Source organism: Muscardinus avellanarius (genome assembly GCF_963383645.1).
Source record: "Muscardinus avellanarius genome assembly, chromosome: 21".
Taxonomy (NCBI): domain Eukaryota; kingdom Metazoa; phylum Chordata; class Mammalia; order Rodentia; family Gliridae; genus Muscardinus; species Muscardinus avellanarius.
This window is the reverse complement of record NC_137807.1, coordinates 22540131-22559745: the sequence shown is the minus strand read 5'-3', so window position 1 is coordinate 22559745 and position 19615 is coordinate 22540131. Positions and strand designations below refer to the sequence as shown.

At 47.5% G+C, this 19615-nt stretch overlaps 1 protein-coding gene across 1 annotated transcript in view; it reads left to right on the top strand.

Annotated features, from left to right (window-relative positions):
- The window catches only part of SVOP (SV2 related protein), a gene marked incomplete at both ends in the record, with an annotated part of 63097 nt that overhangs the window by 10526 nt on the left and 32956 nt on the right, over window positions 1-19615 (top strand). Inside the window, 5 exons of the mRNA XM_080717945.1 lie at window positions 5587-5747; window positions 9793-9878; window positions 12629-12727; window positions 17589-17660; window positions 18882-19006. Coding sequence (XP_080574071.1) covers window positions 5587-5747; window positions 9793-9878; window positions 12629-12727; window positions 17589-17660; window positions 18882-19006 — 543 coding nt within the window. The remainder of the gene's footprint in view (window positions 1-5586; window positions 5748-9792; window positions 9879-12628; window positions 12728-17588; window positions 17661-18881; window positions 19007-19615) is intronic.

The following is a 19615-nucleotide window of genomic DNA, read 5'->3' as shown; positions in this document are numbered from 1 at the left end:
AGACAAAGTTGTCCCGGCTTCCAATAGTTTGCCAGAGCAGAAACAAAGTCTGGTTTCCAGATGCAGAGAGCTACGCCAGCTTCTCAAAGTCTCCTTTTATAGAGGTCCTGGGGTAGACAGGGAGGCTTTCTTTCTGATCTGGGCTCGAGGCTGGGAGGTGGCCAGGAGTTGGGGGAGCCCTTTGTATGCACCGGGGACCCGCAGGGTGCTTTTCATCAAGTTCATCTGGTCCTCACGACAGCCCGGCAAGTCCTCGTTTCACTGATGGAAGGGTTTGTACACAGGGGCAGCACAGAGCTACACATTCGGCTCAAGCTCGGGAACCGCTGTACTGATACCATAGCAAGGTTCGCCCCAGTTAAGTAGCTGAGGCTGTTCTCGAACCGCGATCCTCCTGTCGTGGCCTCCCAAATGCTGGGATTACAAGCGCGTACCACCACGCTTGGCTGGTACACCCCAGTTAAAAATGTCAAACGTTACCGATGGGGCCAAAAGGAAAAGGAAGAAAAATGATCTCCCTCAAAACTCTCTGTCTCCATCCAGTCCTCCTCCGCGGGGCTGGGGGACCAGCTAGTGCTTTTTTATCCACGTGTCCGGAATGGCTATGCTCAGCTCAGGCTGTGGCGCTGCTTAAAATATAGATGGTGAGACCTGGGAGGCGGAGACAGGAGGATCGCACAGGTTCGAAGCCAGCCTCAGCTACTTAGTGAGGCTCTCAGCAACTTAGTGAGACCCTGTTTCCAAATAAAGTATAAAATAGGTCTGGGGGTATAGCCTGGAGGTAGAAGGCCCCTGTGTTCCACCCTCAGTACCACACACACACACACACACAAAAACAGGGTCTTGCCAGGCGTGGTGGTATATGCTTGTAATCCCCGCGCTTGGGAGGCTGAGACAGGAGGATCGCACAGGTTCGAAGCCAGTCTCAGCTACTTAGTGAGGCTCTCGGCAACTTAGTGAGACCCTGTTTCCAAATAAAATATAAAAAAGGTCTGGGAGTATAGCCCAGAGGTAGAAAGCCTCTGGGTTCCACCCTCAGTACCCAAATAAATAAATAAATAAATAATAAATAAATAAATAAACAAACCGATTATGTAAGTATTCACTCCCTCTTTCCAAATAGAATGTTCCCCATTTCCGTCTTCTGCGACTACCACGGGGAACTTCTCCTGGTTTGATTTGGGGGTTCCTCCTGGGGTCAGAGTCCTACTCACCTGATGTTCCGTCTCTGGACCTTATTTCACATCACCCCTTATTGGGCGGGTTCCGGATTTGGAACTTCCCTCCCTGGTCACCAGCCTTCACCGTACGCAGTGGACTTGCACCATCTGTAGCATTTCTCATGAACAAGATCCCCTCCCCCAACACACACACACACACACACACACACACACACACACACACACACACAGTAATTTTTTTGAGACGGGGTCTCACTGGGTATCCTGGGCCCGAGGGCTCCTCCTGCCTCAGCCTTCCAAGTAGCTGACACTGATGAGCATTCTTACCTCCCCTGGTTATCAGTGCTGACCTGAACGCCCACCTGCTCGCAGGAACGCCATCGCGGCAGGAAGGAGCTTGTGCAGCTGACTTACCTCGGAATCCCAGCAGCGCCCTTGGGCCGGGCTCAGAGCCGGCGCTTAATAAATATTTGTTGAATAAATCAATAAATGGATCCCAGTAACTTCCGTGGCAGTGCTAACAGTTGAGGGTTTAGATTGTGTGTGTGTGTGTGTGTGTGTGTGTGTGTGTGTTTAGATAGCAAAGTACACGTAACATAAAGTTTACCTTTTTTTTGTACTGAGAACTGAACCCAAGGGCATTCTACCTCCGAGATACACACTCAGCCTCCCCCCACCATTTTTTAAACAGAGTCTCACTAAGTTGCTAAGGCTAGCCTCGAACCTGCCATCCTCCTGTCTCAGCCTCCCAAGCACCAGGCCCGGCTTAAAATGAATCATTTTTACCACTTAAAAATGCACAGTTGAGTTGGCCATGGTGGCACACACTTGTAATCCCAGTGCTTGGGAGACCGAGATGGGAGGATCTGGGATTGTGGCCAGCCTCAGCTACTTAGTGAGGCCCTCTGCAACTTAGTAAAACCCGGATTCAAAATGTAGAATAAAAAAATAGGGCTGAGGGGGTGGCTTGGAGGTAGAATGCCCCTGGGTCCAATCCCCTGCACCACAAACACAAAAAAAGTGTAGGGTGCTGGGCATGGTGTCGCACGCTTGTAATCCCAGCGCTTGGGAGGCTGAGACAGGAGGATCGCACAGGTTCGAAGCCAGCCTCAGCTACTAAGTGAGGCCCTCAGCAACTTAGTGAGACCCTGTTTCCAAATAAAATATAAAATAGGTCTGGGAGTATAGCCCGGAGGTAGAAAGCCCCTGGGTTCCACCCCCAGTACTGCAAAAAAAAAAAAAAAAAAAAAGTAGGATTCGGTAGCATAGAACACATTCACAGCCTCAGGCAACTCTCACCCCTGCCTAGCCCCCAAACATCCTCATCATCACCCCAAAAGGCAGCTCCCGGGCTCCCCTGACGCAGCAGCCCCCCACTCCCAGGCGATGCCCCAACCTCCAGCGGTCACCAGTTCCTAGTCTGTCTCGAAAGTTTGGCCGACTCCTGACATTTCATACAAATGGAATCCGACCTGCGTGGCCTCTTGTGACCGGTTCTTTGGCTCGGCAAAAGGTTTTCAGGGTTCATCTGTGTTGCAGCACGTGTCCATAGTTCGTGAGCCCCTTTCGTTTTTCCAGCCCGGCCCTCGAGAGCAGCTTGGGTTGTTAAAGCCTGTTATTGAACCACCGGTCGCTTGAAATTGGCCGTCGTGGAAGCATCGACTCCCCTGTTACCGGCAAGTTCCAAATCCAGGCTGCCGGTTGTTACGTGAGAGTGTCTTTAAAGACGCCCGGTAATGTCCATCCACCTCCCCCACCGCCCCCAAATAAAGAGTCGGAATACAGTAGACCTGGTGCTGAACGCGTTTTATAGAGGTGCCCGAGTCCCACCGTGTGTGTGTGTGTGTGTGTGTGTGTGTGTGTGTGTGTGTTTACTGGGGTTTGAACCCAGAGGCTTTCTACTTCTGAGGTATGTCCCAGCCCTTTTTCTAGTTTTTATTTATTTATTTATTTATTTATTTATTTATTTTATTTATATTTATTGGGATACTGGGGATGGAACCCAGGGGCATTCTACCTCCGAGCTCCACCCCCAGCCCTCTTTTTTATTCTTTATTTTCAAACGGGGTCTCCCTGACTTGCAAAGGGCCTCACTAAATGTAGCTGAAGCTGGCTGTGAACCATGATCCTCCAGTCTCAGCCCCTCCTGAATGCTGGGATTACAAGCATGAACCACCATGTCTGGCTCAAGTTTTTTAATTAATTAATTAATTTTTGGTGGTATTGAGGTTCCTGGAAACCCTTCTACCTCCGGGCTATACTCCCAGACCTATTTTTATATTTTTTATTTGGAAACAGGGTCTCTTAAGGCAGCGCAGCTGGCTTCGAACCTACGTGGTCCTCCTGTCTCTGCCTCCCAAGCGCAGGGATTACAAGCGTGCGCCACCACGCTCGCCTTGCACGCTTAAAAAAAATAATAATTGTTCAGATTTTCCCTCTGCTGTTCAAGCTGTGACTTTTTCAAAGATGGATAGAAGGGTGCACCGTACATGGCCTGGCCCTCCCCTCCAGAGGCTGAGGGCGGAACACATCTGGCTGTCAGCGCCGTGACCCCACACCTGCCCTGGCTGGCAGACAGCAGGTATTTTTATTTGAGAGTAGGAAATTTCAAAGGAGAGAGTTAAGTTTGCTCTGAGTCCCTGTGAAGAGATTGCTGTTCAAAGAAACCAAGGCTTTTCCTAGCGTAATGGGAAATGACAGGGTTTGAAGAAATGCCTTTCCTGAGAGAGGGGTCGGAGGCTTACGGGGTCAAAGGAGCAAGGTGCCAAGTAAGGGCTGAAGGGCATGGGTACAGATAATTGGCAAAGGAGCCTTGGGGCCGGGTCACTGGGCGAAGAGGACACCACGGTCACAGTGGAGCCAATACCCCATTTACAGGGGCCATCACTGCCAGGGTCCAGCCACAGTTCTCCTGCAGGGGTGTGGACCCGACAAGCAGCCTACATTCTCAAGAGACACCGAAAACCTGGCTTTTAGTGTGAATTCCAATTAAAAAATTTTGGCATCCAATTTAAACTAAAAACACAGCTGTTTTGGGCAACTTCTTGCAAGCCTAATGCAAGCCCTGGGTGACCAAATTGTTATTTCTGTAGCACACAAGCAAGTATAAATTCTAAAACAAATATATGGTCAACATTTCAGTCAACGATGCACCCAGTAAGCCAGGTGTCGTGGTTCATGCTTGTAATCTCAGTACTTGTGAGGCTGAGACAGGAGGATTGAAGGTTCAAGAACAGCCTCAGCAATTTAGTGAGGCCCTCCGCAATTTAGCAAAACCCTGTTTCAAAATAAAAAATAAAACCAGGCGTGGTGGTACACACTTGTAATCCCCGCGCTTGGGAGGTTGAGACAGGAGGATCGCGCAGGTTCGAAGCCAGCCTCAGCTACTGAGTGAGGCTCTCGGCACCTTAGTGAGACTCTGTTTCCGAATAAAATAGAAAATAGGTCTGGGAGTATAGCCTAGAGGTGGAAAGCTTCTGGGTTCCACCCCCAGTACCACCGAAATAAAAAAATAAAATAAAATTGGGTTGGAGGTGTAGCTTAGAAATAGAATGCCCCTGAGTTCAGTACCCAGTACCACACACACACACAAAGATGTACCTGCCCAGTATATGACGGTATTTCTATAAGATTATGCTACCTGTCTTAGTTTGTATAAGTACTTTTTATTCTGGCACTGAGGATGGAACCCGGAAGCATTCTATCTCTGAGCTAAATCCCCTGCCCAATTGTATTTCTTACTTGGAAACAGGGTCTCACTAAGTTGCGGAGAGCCTTAGTTGTCGAGGCTGGCTTTGAACCTCCTGTCTCAGCCTCCCAAGTACAAGTGTGTGTCACCGTGCCCAGCCTGATACTCTTTATAATGTTCACACAACTAGGGAAGTGCCTATTGACACATCCTTGTTGTTCAGTGATGTGTGACTATATTTCTAGACAGTATTCAGCAGGAAAAAGATATCCTCATTCACATAACGTACCATGTGAATAGAGCCTCCCCGGAATCGTGCAATGCCCAGCCCGGCAGCCCTGATACTGTCACTCTTGAAAATGTCACTTCCTCCCACCTCAGCCCAACTCAATAGAAATGAGATGAGAGGATCGCAGGGGAGAGGCCGGCTTCAGCAATGTCCTGAGAGTCTCAACAATCTAGCGAGACCTTGTTTCAGAAGAAAAACCTAAAAGGGCTGAGGTAGAATGACCTGGTTCCAATCCCTAGCACCACACACACACACACACACACACACACACACACACACACACACCACATACGGGCGTGCAATTGGACAAGAGCCAATTTCAGACTATTGGAAGGAGCAGCTCACCTGCCTTAGGCACAAGTGCTGTGCGTCGAGGCCGTCGAGGGGTAGTCGTAGCCATCCTGATCAGATTTGCTCTTCCTCCCCAGGGTGGTGAAATTCCGTCGCACGGGCGAGAGTGCGAGGTCAGAGGACGACGCGGCTTCAGGAGAGCATGAGGTCCAGATTGAAGGGGTTCGAGCGGGCCTAGAGGCTGTCGAGCTGGACGATGGGGCGGCTGTGCCCAAGGAGTTTGCCAATCCCACTGACGGTGAGCACTCTGTGGTCAGGGGCTCTACAATGCCAGGGCTGCCTCCCCAGGTGGCACTTCCTGAGAGTCGGGAGGGCACACAGGGCCCAGGTGTGACTCTGGAAGAGTGGGCTGGGCCTATGCCATTTACTTCAGCAGGCAGGCTCGCATCACAATCCCCACCAGGCAGTGTCACTTGATGGAGGATGGCAGTAACAGTGGGGATTGGGATGGGGATGGGGATGGGGATGATGGTGATGATGGGAAAGGGAACGAGAGTGCAAAGATGATGGTGGTGGTGATGATGATAGTGACGATAATGGTGATGATGGTGATAATGATAATATGATGGTGGTAGTGGTAATGCCAGTGGTGAGGAAGATAGTGCTGAAGATGGTGATGGTGATGATGATAAAGATGGTGGTGATGATGGTGGTGATGGTGATGGTGATGGTGGTGATGATGATGATGGTGGTGATGGTGATGATGATGGTTATAATATATGGTGATGGTGATGATGGTGGTGATGATGGTGATGATGGTGATGGTGGTGATGATGATGTGATGGTGATGATGATGGTGGTGATGGTGATGATGGTGGTGGTGATGATGGTGATGATGATGGTGATGATGATGATGATGGTAATGGTGATGGTTATAATATATGGTGATGGTGATGATGGTGATGATGATGATGGTGATGATGACGATGATGGTGGTGATGGTGATGGTGGTGATGATGATGATGATGGTGATGGTGATAATGGTGATGATGATGGTGATGATGATGGTGATGATGACGATGATGGTGGTGATGGTGATGGTGATGGTGATGGTGATAATGGTGATGATGATGGTGATGATGATGGTGGTGATTATGGTGATGGTGATGGTGGTGATGGTGATGGTGGTGATGATGATGATGGTGATGGTGATGGTGATGGTGATGATGGTGGTGATGATGGTGGTGATGGTGATGATGGTGATGATGATGATGGTGATGATGATGATGGTGATGATATATGGTGATGGTGATGATGGTGGTGATGATGATGATGGTGATGGTGATGGTGATGATGATGATGGTGATGATGATGATGATGGTGGTGGTGGTGGTGATGGTGATGATGATGATGATGGTGGTGGTGATGGTGATGGTGATGATTGTGGTGATACTGGTGGTGATAAGAGAGAGAGTAGAGAGGGAGCTGGGTCCCAGTATCCTCTTCAAGGGTATATTCTCAATGTCTTAATCACCTCCCAATGATGCCGGGGTGGGAACTGAGCCTTTAATGCATAGGTCTTTGGGGGACATTCAGATCTAAACAATTGCTGAGAGTGCAAAGTTCCCAGGTACCCATCACCCAGCCTCCCCTAAGGCTAACACTTTACCTAAACATGGTACATTTGTCAAAACTAAGAAATGAACATCAGTGCCCTTCCATGCAATTCAGCCCATCTTGTCGTGTGATTGTTTGGTATTCTTCAAAACATTTATTAGCTTAGAAATTATACTTTATTTTTTTCTGAGCACAAAAGCAATGTGTTTCTTTAGAAAGCATTCAGACGTTATGGAAATGTTGAAAGTAGGAAAGTGAGTGTGGGTCTCAAAGTTGACCCTGTTAATAGTTCAAAAGCCGTTCCCTCGTTTTCCTTCCATTGCATGACACAAGTATACGCCAACCCAATTTTGTCATTCATTCATTTTGAAATACTGGGGATTGAACCCCAGGGCATTCTACCTCCAAGCTATACCCCAAGCCCTATTTTTTATTCTTTATTTTGAAACAGAGTCTCACTAAGTTGCAGAGGGCCTCAGTAAATAGCTAAGGCTGGCTGTGAACTTTTAATCCTCTGTCTCAGCCTCCCAAGTACTGGGATTACAAGCATGTGCCACTATGCCTGGCCAACCGAATTTTATTATGAAACAGCTCTCTTGGTATCTAACTCTCTACAACTTGTATTTTCCACTTCACAATATAGTGTGGACATCTATCTCAGTGCAGATAAAATTCTGCTTTTAAATCTAGCATTGGGAGCCAGGTGTGGTGGCACATGCTTTTAATCTGGTACTTGGGAGGCTGAGACAGGAGGATCACAGGTTTGAAGCCAGCCTTAGCAGCTTAGGGAGGCTCTTACCCACTTAGTAAGACCTTGTTTCCAAATAAAATAAAAAAGGGTCTGGGGGTATATCCCAGAAGTAGAAAGACCTTGGGTGACATCCCCAGTACTACAAAAAATTAAAAATAAAAATAGTGCTGGGCCAAGTGTGGTGGCACACACTTGTAATCTCTGTACTTGGAATGCTGAGACAGGAGGGTCGAAGGTCCGCGGCTAGCCTTAGCTACGTAGTAAGGCCCTCCGCAACTTAGCGAAACTCTATTTCCAAATAAAGAATAAAAAATAGGGCGGGGGTGTGACTTTGAGGTAGAATGCCTCTGGGTTCAACTCCTAGTGTCACAAAAAATAAAAATCAAAAAATAAAATAGGGCTGGGGTGTAGTTTATAGGTAGAATGCCTCTTGGTTCATTCCCAAGTAACACACGCGCGAGCACACACACACACACACACACACACATACACACACACACAGAGCGCTGGGAGCCAGGCTCAGTGGTACACATGTGTAATCTCAGCACTTGGGAGGATGAGTCAGGAGGATTGTAGGTTTGTGGCCAGTCTCAGCAGCTTAGTGAGGCTCTCTGCAACTGAATGAGACCTTGTTTCAAAATAAAAAATAAATAGGGATGGGGATGTAGCTTGAAAAATACCTGTAGGTTCAATCCACAGCAACACACACACACACACAAACACACACACACACACACACACACACACACACACACACATGGAATTCAAGCTGGAGAGATGGAGCTCAGTAGTAAAGCACTGGGTTCAATTTCTAGCACCAAAAAAATAAAAATAAAAAAGTTAAAAATCAGCTGGGCATGGTGATGCATGCACACTTGTAATTCCATTACTTAGGAGGCTGAGACAGGAGGATGGAAGGTTCTCAGCCAGCCTCAGCTACTTAGTGAGGCCCTCTGCAACTTATGAGATCCTGTTTCAAAATGAAATCTAAAAAATAGGGTTGGGGGTGTACCTCAGAGGTAGAATGCCCCTGGGTTCAATCCCCATTACCACACACACACACACACACACACACACACACACACACAAATTAAAAATCATCTATTTCTTTCTGACTATGGAAGTAATAAATTGTAAAAGGAACCTGGATGTGGTGGCACATGCTTGTAATCCCAGTATTTGGGAGGCTGAGACAGGAGAGTGTCGCAGGTTCAAGGCCAGCCTCAGCAACTTAGTACCTCTGCACCTTAGGAAGACCCTATTTCAAAATAAAATAATAAAATCAGGCTAGAGGTAGAGCTTGGAGGTATAATACCTCTGGGTCCATTCCCCAGTACCAAAATACATAAATAAATAAAGTCTTGTATATCTCCCCAATACCTACATATATGTACACAAACGCATATATTTGCAAAAGTAGAACCATCCTAAATATTTTGTGGTCCATCTTGTCACGTTTTTTTAAAAATTAACTAATCATATGTCATGTGTGCCTCTTTTAATATCGGTATATTCTTTTCTTTTTTCTTTCTTTCTTTCTTTTTTTTTTTGGTGGTACTTGGGTTCCTGGAAGCCCTTCTCCTTCCGGGCTACACTCCCAGACCTATTTTATACTTTTTTATTTTTGGAAACAGGGTCTCTTAAGCCAGTGCAGCTGGCTTCGAGCCTGCGCGATCTTCCTGTCTCTGCCTCCCAAGCGCGGGGATTACAAGCGTGCGCCACCACGCCCGGCTATATATATTCTTTTAACAGGTTATATTTCATAGTGTGGCTATTGAACAATTTATATATTACATATACTAATTCATTTAACCAACCCCCTGCTGGTAGACATTCTGGGTTTGCTTTTGTTTTTCCATTTACTTGCTGGGTGAGTTCTAGGAGCCGCAAGGGCTGTGATGACTTCCCTGGGCTGGGGCCCGGATCGGACACTCCCAGGAGGGGCTCACACTCCCTCCCTCTTTCTCCTTCCCAGATACTTTCATGGTGGAAGATGCGGTGGAAGCTATTGGCTTTGGAAAATTTCAGTGGAAGCTGTCCGTTCTCACTGGCCTGGCCTGGGCAAGTATTTCTGGGGGGCAGAGGGCTCACGTGTATCTCTAAAGAGCTCCCCTTTGCTCAACTGGGTTTCCAGGGCCTTCACAGCTCCCTGCACAAGTCTTTACCTGAATCGGCAGCATTTTTGTGGGGTGATAAGTAGGATAATGCGGGTCTGTGCTTGGGGAGGCGGTGGGGTGTGGCTGGTAATGACCCCCAGGAAAAAGTCCAGCTAATAGAAAGTGATCTGTCCTTGGGGGCCCAGGGATGCCATAAGGCTGGGATATCACCTGTGGAGGGGGGCTCAGGGATGCCATAAGGCTGGGATATCACCTGTGGAGATCCCACAGGCAGCACTCAAAAATTGCTTCCTGGGCTGGGGCTGTAGATCACCACAAGGATCTAGATGTGAGCCCCAGTCCGACAAAACAAATAAATAAAGATTTCTTCTGCTTCGACGTGCTCATAATGCCTTGCTAGAATCCCCCTTATATTACTGTGGCAAAGAGGGCAGCTGTAGGCCTTTAATCAGCTGAAATGGGTCTTTTGCTAATGGCGTGAACCAACGCTCTAACTACAGATTTTTCCAAACGAATTCCCCCTACCATTTCTCTCGCTAATTCGCCAAGCACCTTTATTGACCGCCACGCCCCCGCGGCTGCTGTAAACCCTCGTTTCTCATTACTCTGTCTGATCCTGCAGTTCCCCGGCTATTTAATTACTGGGGCTTCCTAGTACGTTTCACTCTATGAAAAGGTCAGACTCGTCAAATATACTGACAACCCGACAGGAACGCAGACCGACGAGCCAAAGACAAATTAGTCTTTAATTGCACCGAAAGGGAGAAGATCGTTGCCTCCTTCCCTCCAAGGAAATGCATTCCTCTGATTTTATTTTATTTTATTTATTTATTTATTTTTGCAGGTCTGGGGATGGAACCCAGAGGCATTTGACCTCCGAGCTACACCCCCTGCCCAATTTTTTATTCTTTATTTTTATTTTTTATTCTTTATTTTTGAAACCGGGTCTCACTGAGTTGCGGAGGGCCTCACTAAGCAGCCGAGGCTGTCCGCGAACCGCGGTCCTCCAGGTCTCAGCCTCCCGAACGCTGGGATGACAAGCGTGCCCCCACGCCCGGCTTCCGATTTTATTTTTATATGCTTTTATTGGTGCATTAGAGTCTCACATTGTAATGTAGATCTTGTTGACTTGACATGCGTGCACACAGCACTTGGTACAGAGTGCTGGTATTTTCACACATGTACACAGAGTCGGCGGTGGTGATTCCTTCAATGACCCTCACTCTTCCCCCTCCCCTTCCGCTAGACCACCTCCCGGGCTCCACTGAGGTGTCCCTCCATCATCGGGAGTCCCTCTGGTATCCCCACGACTCCCTAGCGTGTGCCTATGAGAGAAAACATCTGCCCCTTCACTTTCTGCTGATCTCACTTAACATAATGTTCTCCAGGTCCTCCCATTTTCTTGCAAATGGCACAGTATTGTTCTTCACGATTGCTGCGTAGAGTTCCATTGTGTGGACATCCCATAATTTGTAATTTGTTCATTTGTTGATGGACACCTAAGCTGGTTCCATAATTTGACTATGGTGAACTGTGCTGCTAGGAACCCGGGCGTGCATACAGTACTGTCGTTTTCTGATTTTGACCTCCTTGGAAAGATAACCAGGAGTGGGGTAGCCAGAGTCTATGCTGGATCCACTCCCAGCTGGCTGAGGAATCTCCACATTGGTCTCACAGCAGCTGAACTAATTTGTAATCCCACCAAGAGTGTAGAAGAGTTTCAATTTCCCCAAACCTCACCTTCATTTATTATTTTTTTTACTTCTTTTGTGTGTGTGTGTGTGTGTGTGTGTGTGTGTGTGTGGAACTAGGGATGGAATCCAGGGGTATTCTTCCTCCGAGCTATGCCCCCACCCCTGTTTTTGTATTTGGAAACAGGATCTCACTACGTTGCTGAAAGCTTCACTAAGTAGCTGAGGCTGGCCACGAACCTGCGATCCTCCTGTCTCAGCCTCCCAAGTACTGGGATCCCAAGCCTGTGCCACCAGGCTGGCAGTTTTTTAACTTCTTGATGATTGCCATTCTGATTGGGGATCTCAGATTTTAGAAACAGGCTCTTCATTTGGGAAGTGCCTGTTTAAATATGTATCTGTGGGATATATATATATATATATATATATATCCCACAGATATATATTATAAATTATATATGTTATAAATATATATAAATAAATATATATATTTATTTATATATATATATGGGAGGCAGATAGTGGTTTGCAGACAGCCTCAGCTACTACTTCGTGAGGCCCTTTGCAACTCAGTGAGACCCTGTTTCAAAATAAAGAATAAAAAAGTAGGACTGGGAGTGTAGCTTGGAGGTAGAATGCCCCTGGGTTCCATCCCCAGTACCGCAAATTATACACACACACACACACACACACACACACACACACACACACACACACATATATACACATACACATATATATACACATGCATGTATATGTATATGTGTACATGCATGTGTGCGTGCATATGTATATGCATATGTGTACATGCATGTATATGTATATGCGTATGCGGATGTGTAAACCCATAAGGGATGTTAAACATCTGTCCGGTCCCACGTCGCAGCACACTGGCTTCGCCTCTAGAACTTTCTGGGGCCGGATGTCCACAGGGCACCGGCAGGTGGAGAGCCAGGACCACGGCGCTCCTGTCCTGGCTCACGTGCCTCCTTTCTCTCTGCAGATGGCCGACGCCATGGAGATGATGATCCTGAGCATCCTCGCCCCACAGCTGCACTGTGAGTGGCAGCTGCCCAGCTGGCAGGTGGCGCTGCTGACCTCGGTAGGCAGCCCGGAGCCCCCTCTCCCCGATGCGTCAGTTCTGGTCCCTGGGGTGTCCTGTGGGCTGTACCCTCCTCCTGCAGCTAGCCAGGACCTGGGCACCATGATCTCTGCTTTCTTTGGTGCCCTCCCCATCTGTCATGCCCTGCCCAGGTTAGCAGCCATCTCTGACCCACCCAGGCTCTAACAACTTGGGGGCCCCAGGCACCTTGCTCAATTGCTAAGAACTTGGAAGCGAGCTGCACCTGTCACTGAGACCTCGCAAGCCTCGCCTCCCTGACTATAAGAAAGAGATCCAGCTTCCCTCGCCCGAGGTGATGTGTGGACTAGAAATAACACAGCATAGGTTGGGCGCGGTGGCGCACACTTGTAACCCAATACTTGGGAGACGGAGACAGGAGGATCGCAGGTTTGAGGGCAGCCTCAGCTACTTCGTGAGGTCTGGGGTGTAGCTCTGAGGTGGAATGCTTCTGGGTTCAATCCTCAGTACTGAAAAGAAAAAGAAAGAAAGGAAAAAGAAAGAAAGAAAAAGAAAAAGAAAGGAAGAAAGAAAAGAGAAGAGAAGAAAAGAAAAGAAAAAGAAGTAACAAAGCGCTTGACATGCAGCAGGTGTTCAATAGAAACTTGTGACTTGGACGCCTCTTGGACCTGTGATCTGTAATATCGGTACTTGGGAGGCTGAAACAGGAGGATCGCAGGTTCTCAGCCAGCAGCAACTCCGCAACTTAATGAGACTCTATTTCAAAATAAAAAATAAAAAGTAGGGCTGGGGGTGTAGCTCAGAGGAAGAATGACCCTGGGTTCAGCTCCCAGTACCCCCCCAAAAAATAGAGCTAAAGGTATAGCTCAGAGGTAGAATGTCCATAAGTTCAATCTCCAGAACCACTACTACTACTAATAATAACAATAACAACAACATATAGGTTGTGGATTAAACATTTCCAGTGTACTGGGATATTAAAAATTTGAATAAAATCGTATTACTTTTTGAAATGCCTCCAATGGAATTGAAATACTTGTTTGATGCAACCATCATTTGCCTTAAAATTACATAAAGAAGCTCTTCGGAAGAACTTGGGCATTTTGTGTTGGGCTGGTTGGTCGGTTGCGGTGCTGGAGATGCACTTGTTAAGAAAATGCCCTACCCCTGAGCTACGCCCTCAGCCTGGTTTTCTTTCTGAACTGTTATTTCTATTCCATTTCCCCCTGTATTTTAACATCATGAATTTTTTGTGTGCTTGAAAATACTTCGTTTATCACCCAATCATCATAATCCCCTATGCCAAAGCCGCTAAATATTAAATTATAGTTTTTATTTTCTGAGAAGGCTGTGAGCATTAAAATGTTTCTCCTGCCTTGAGTTATCATATTTTTTATTTATTTATTTATTTATTTTTGGTGGTACTGGGGTTCCTGGAAGCCCATCTACCTCCGGGCTACACTCCCAGACCTATTTTTTAAATTTTCATTTTGGAAACAGGGTCTCCTAAACCAGCGCGCGCGGCTGGCTTCGAACCTGTGCGATCCTCCTGTCTCTGCCTCCCAAGCGCGGGGATTACAAGCGTGCGCCACCACGCCCAGCAAGTTATCATATTTTTAAAAATACACACTAGATCCGCCCAATAAGATATAAGTAATTTTGACAAATAACTGTTAAACCTAAGTAAATTTATGTTAGGATCATACCCCCTAATGAGCAGCATAGGAGGTCCTGCAGGTATTTTACGCAATCTTGGATGGTTACTTCTTATTGAAGTGACAGATGTATCAGCACCAATTCTATTTCTATTTTTCATTTTTACTGAATGAATCTGAATACAAAAAGCCTTGTTCACACACAAAAAAAGTTTGGGTGTGTGTGGTGGCACATGCCTGTAATTCAAGGACTTAGGAGGCTGAGACAGGAGGATCACGTGTTCAAGGCTAGACTCAGCGACTCACTGAGACCCTTTTCAAAAAAAAAAAAAATAGGACTCGAGGTATAGCTTGAGGTAGAAACACCAGGCTCAAACCCCAGTACCTTAAACAATTGTTTTTTTAATTTTAAAGTTTGGGGGAGCCAGGCGTGGTGGCGCACGCTTGTAATCCCACTACTTGGGAGGCTGAGACAAGAGGATCGCAGTTTGCGGCCAGCCTCAGCTACCTAGTGAGGCCTTCCACAACTTAGTGAGACCCTGTTTTAAAAATAAAGAATAAAAAATAGGGCTAGAGGTATAGCTCAGAGGTAGAATGCCCCTGGTTCAATCCCCAGTACTGCAAAAAGAAAAGAAAAACATTTGGGGAAACTGATAGAGTTTCATTATAACTCGGTAAATTAATACCACTTGAGTACTTCAAACAATTTTCAAGTTTTACAACAAAGAGCATACCACTATTGTTTATGGAAAATTATCTTCAGCAATCCAATTTGCTGACCCCTTGATGAGGTCATCCTTCAGTTTTATTAAAGATAGAAATGGTGCACACTTGTAACCCCAGTACTTGGGAGGCTGAGACAGGACGATCCCAGGTTCTTGGCCAGCCTCAGCTACTTAGTGAGGCCCTCTGCAACTTAGCGAGATCCTGTTTCAAAAATAAAGAATAAAATATAGAAAAATAGGGTTGGAGAGTGTAGCTGGAGGTAGAATGTCCCTAGGTTCAATCCCCAGTACCGAAAAAAAAAAAATACACACACACACACACACACACACACACACACAAGAATTAAACAGGGCTGGGGGTATAGCTTAGAGGTAGAATGCTTCTAGGTTCAATCTCCAGCACCACAAAGATAACAATAATAATAGTAATAGTAATTAATAATAACAATAATGATAACGATAATAACAAAGGTATTGGAAGTTGGATGACTTGCCCTGGGGTCTCTTCTGAGGGCTTCAAGGAGCACTAGAAAGGCTGAAAACTGAGAAATTGGGGAGGGGGTTGGGCAGGGAACAGCCCAGACCCCCAGCTGGTCTCTGGGAAGAGCCTGTAGGGAACTCGAGGCCCCGGGAACCAGTTCCCTTAGAAGGATTCATGTCTGCTTCTCTTCCGGAGTGCCTCTGGATATACCTGTCTCTTCTGTAACCAGGTTCTGAATCCATTGACTCAACACAGGCAAACCTAGGGTACTGGAAGAAGCCAGGTGTGGTAGTGCATGCCTCTCATCCCAGGACTTGGGAGGCAGAGACAGGAGGATCGCAGGTTCAAGGACAGCCTCAGCGAGTAGTGAGACTCTCACTAGCAAGACCCTGTCTCAAAATAAAAATAAAATAGGGCTGGGGTGTAGCTAGGAGGTAGAACGCCCTTGGGTTACATTCTCACAATGCCACTACATCATCATCATCATAACTAATAATAATGATAAGCTGGGCATGGTGGCTAACGCTTGTAATCCCAGTTCTTGGGAGGCTAGCTGAGACAGGAGGATCACAGGTTTGGAATCAGCCTCAGCTACTTAGTGAGGTCCTCTGCAACATGGCGAGACCTTATTTCAAAATAAAGACTATAAAATAGGGCTGGGAGTTTAGCGCGCAGGTAGAATGCCCCTGGGTTCAATCTCCAGTACTGCCAAACAATAACAACAACAGCCTTCACATGGTGTCTGGCACTCGGTGAAGGTAAAGCCCGGCGAGGACGCCCCGTCCGCCTACCCAGGTTGAAGGTGCGGCTCTCCCTCTCCTCGGGGGGCCACTGGGCAGGCTTCTTACCCTTTCGGAGCCTCAGCTACCCATCCATCAAATGGGGGTGAGCACTCAACCTCGTCTGCTCTGTTAACCCAGAGATTAATGGCAGTGACAGGTGTGACTGGCGTGGCAAGTGCGTCCTGGGTGTCTTTTCTCACGGATGGCTCACAACTCCAGGCCCTGGCTGCACACTTCCAAACTCTACCTTGCAAACCTCCATAGTTTCCTATTTCCTTTTTTATATTTATTTATTTATTTATTTATTTATTTATTTATTTTTGTGGTACTGGGGTTCCTGAAAGCCCTTCTACCTCCGGGCTACACTCCGAGACCTATTTTTACATTTTTTGTGTGTGGTACTGGGGTTCCTGGAAGCCCTTCTACCTCTGGGCTACACTCCCAGACCTATTTTATATTTTTAAAACAGGGTCTCTTACGCCAGCACGGCTGGCTTCGAACCTGCGCGATCCTCCTGTCTCCGCCTCCCAAGCGCGGGGATTACAAGCGTGCGCCACCACGCCCGGCTATTTTTACATTTTTATTTGGAAACAGGGTCTCCTAAGCCAGCGCGCGCGGCTGGCTTCGAACCTGCGCGATCCTCCTGTCTCTGCCTCCCAAGCGCGGGGATGACAAGCAGGCGCCACCACGCCCGGCCCTTTTTTTATTTTTGATACTAGGGGTTGAACCCAGGAGGCATTCTACTTCCAAGCTACACGCCAGCTCCCTTTCTCAATTCTTTATTTTCAAACAGGGTCTCACTAATTACAGATGGCCTCACTAAGTAGCTGAGGCTGGCCACGAACCTGCGATCCTCCTGTCTCAGCCTCCCAAGTGTGTGCCACCACGCCTGCCTATTCTTTACTTTTGAAACCGAGTCTTACTAAGTTGCCTCGCTGAGTCGCCGAGGCCATCCTGGAACCTGTGATCCTCCTATTTCCTAAGTACTGGGATGTCAGGTGTCCACTATCATGCCTGGCTCCGTGATCTTTTCTTAGCACTGGGGCAAGATGTTTCTTTGGTGTGGGGAGAAACCGGTTAAAAAAAAAAAAATCCTAGCTCCGGAGCCATTTGGAATAAATCCCATCCAGGCCGCAACACTCGAACCCTGGTGAATGGCTTCCCTTTCTGAGACTTAGGGTCCTTTATCCCTCTCTCGCTCCCTGCCGCTGTCCTAACAGAAACTCTTTCCGCCCACAGGTGGTCTTTGTAGGCATGATGTCCAGCTCCACGCTCTGGGGAAATATCTCAGACCAGTACGGCAGGAAAATAGTAAGCGTGTCTTCTAAGCATGTCCTCTGGGTCTGCTCTGTGATGATGCTGGGTAGAGAAACCTCTGCTGCTCCGGCAGCCGGGAGGACCCGTGGGGAGAGGCGAGGGATGTGGCGAGCATCCCTGGTGGAAGGCTGGCGGGGTGCAGGCGGGTGCATTTCGGATGTAGACGACGCTGTTGACGCAGCCAGCTGTCGGGTGGTCCTCATTCCTGCACAGGAGGCTGGGGCCGGCAAGGACGGGAGGTGGTGACTTCAGCTTTCTTAGGGGGGGGGGTCCCGTCTCAATCACATCGAGATGGACCTCACGAAGGCGCTTTACACTGTCTACCTTTCCTGGCACACTGCACTTCTCACACCCCAGTGGGGCCACTGCCTACATAAACTATCTGAATTGGCAGACCCTTTCCTCAGGATTTGCTTTCAGGGGAGCCCTGACACATCATGAAACGGGTTTGCAGACAAGGAGGTCAAAGGGAATTTACAGGCGTGGAATTTTATTGCGTTTTACAGCTCTCGTTTTATTTTGTTATGTTTTGTTTTGTTCGTGGTACTAGAGATTGAACCCAAGGGCATTCTACCTCCAGACTCTACCTCCGGCCTGATTTTATTTATTTAATTGTTTATTTATTCACTTACACTTATTTATTTAGTGGTACTGAGGACTGAACTCAGGTGCATTCTCTCTCCAAGCTACACCTCCAGCCTGCTTTTATTTTTATTTTGAAACAGGGTCTCCTGGATCAATGAGAGTCTCACTACTTTGCTGAGGCTGTCCTCGAATCTGTGATCCTCCTGTCTCAGCCTCTCAAGTACAGGCATGCAACCATCACACCCAGCTAGAGCTCCTCTGGTTTTTGCCTGTGGTTTGGGTGGTTCCCTTTATGTTTTACATTGCTTTTGTTTTGTTAGACTACATGTGGGTCTCTGATTCTTTCCAGATGTGAAGCTGTGGTCCTCCTGAATATAAACTGGGCCCTCCTGGGCGTAAAGGGCATGGTCTGTGATGACACACTCTTGGACTCTTCTTTCTCTGACTTTTCCTGTCAGCCTGCAATCCCGCCGGAGGCAGGGTGGTGTCGCTGTTACGATCGTAACAGCACCGCGGGCCCTGTTCCTTGATTCTCTGATGCCTGTGCCCTCCTCCTGTTGAGCCATGCTACTGCCCCGGCTGGCAGCCCCAACTAGAAGCCCTGTGACCTGGTGTCTCTCTCCTCTGCAGGGGCTGAAGATCAGTGTGCTCTGGACTCTCTACTACGGCATCCTCAGCGCCTTTGCGCCCGTGTATAGCTGGATCCTGGTGCTCCGCGGCCTGGTGGGCTTCGGGATCGGAGGGGTCCCCCAGTCGTAAGTAAACACCCAGTTCTGGCCAGTAGGCTAGGCAGCCAGTCAACTGGTCGACCCTCCATATGGATTTTGCCTTCTCAGATTCAAAAATATTCGGGAAAGTCAGGTGTAGTGGCGCACGCCTGTAATCCCAGTCCTTGGGAGGCTGAGGCAGGAGGATCTCAAATTTACAGCCAGCCTCAACAACTTAGTGAGGCTCTGTTTCAAATTTTAAAATAAAATAGGACTGGGATGTAACTCAGAGGTAGAATGCCCCTGGGTTCAATGGCTAATACCAAATGTTAAAAAAAAAAAAAGGAAAAAAATTGCATCTCTACTGAACATGTAAAAAGTTCCCCCCTCCAGTTATTCCCTAAGCAATACCATATAACAACTGTTCGCATCATATTGGGTGTTATAGGTCATCTAAAGATGATTTAAAGTGTGTGGGAGACACTAGGTGTCATGGCACATGCTTGTCATCCCAGCAACTTGGGGTGCTGAGCCAGGAGAATCAAAATTCAAGGCCAGCCTGGGCAACTTAGCAAGTCCCCCTCTCAAAATAAAATTTGAAAGAGCCGAGACGGAGCCGGGCATGGTGGTGCACACCTATAATCCCAATACTTGGGA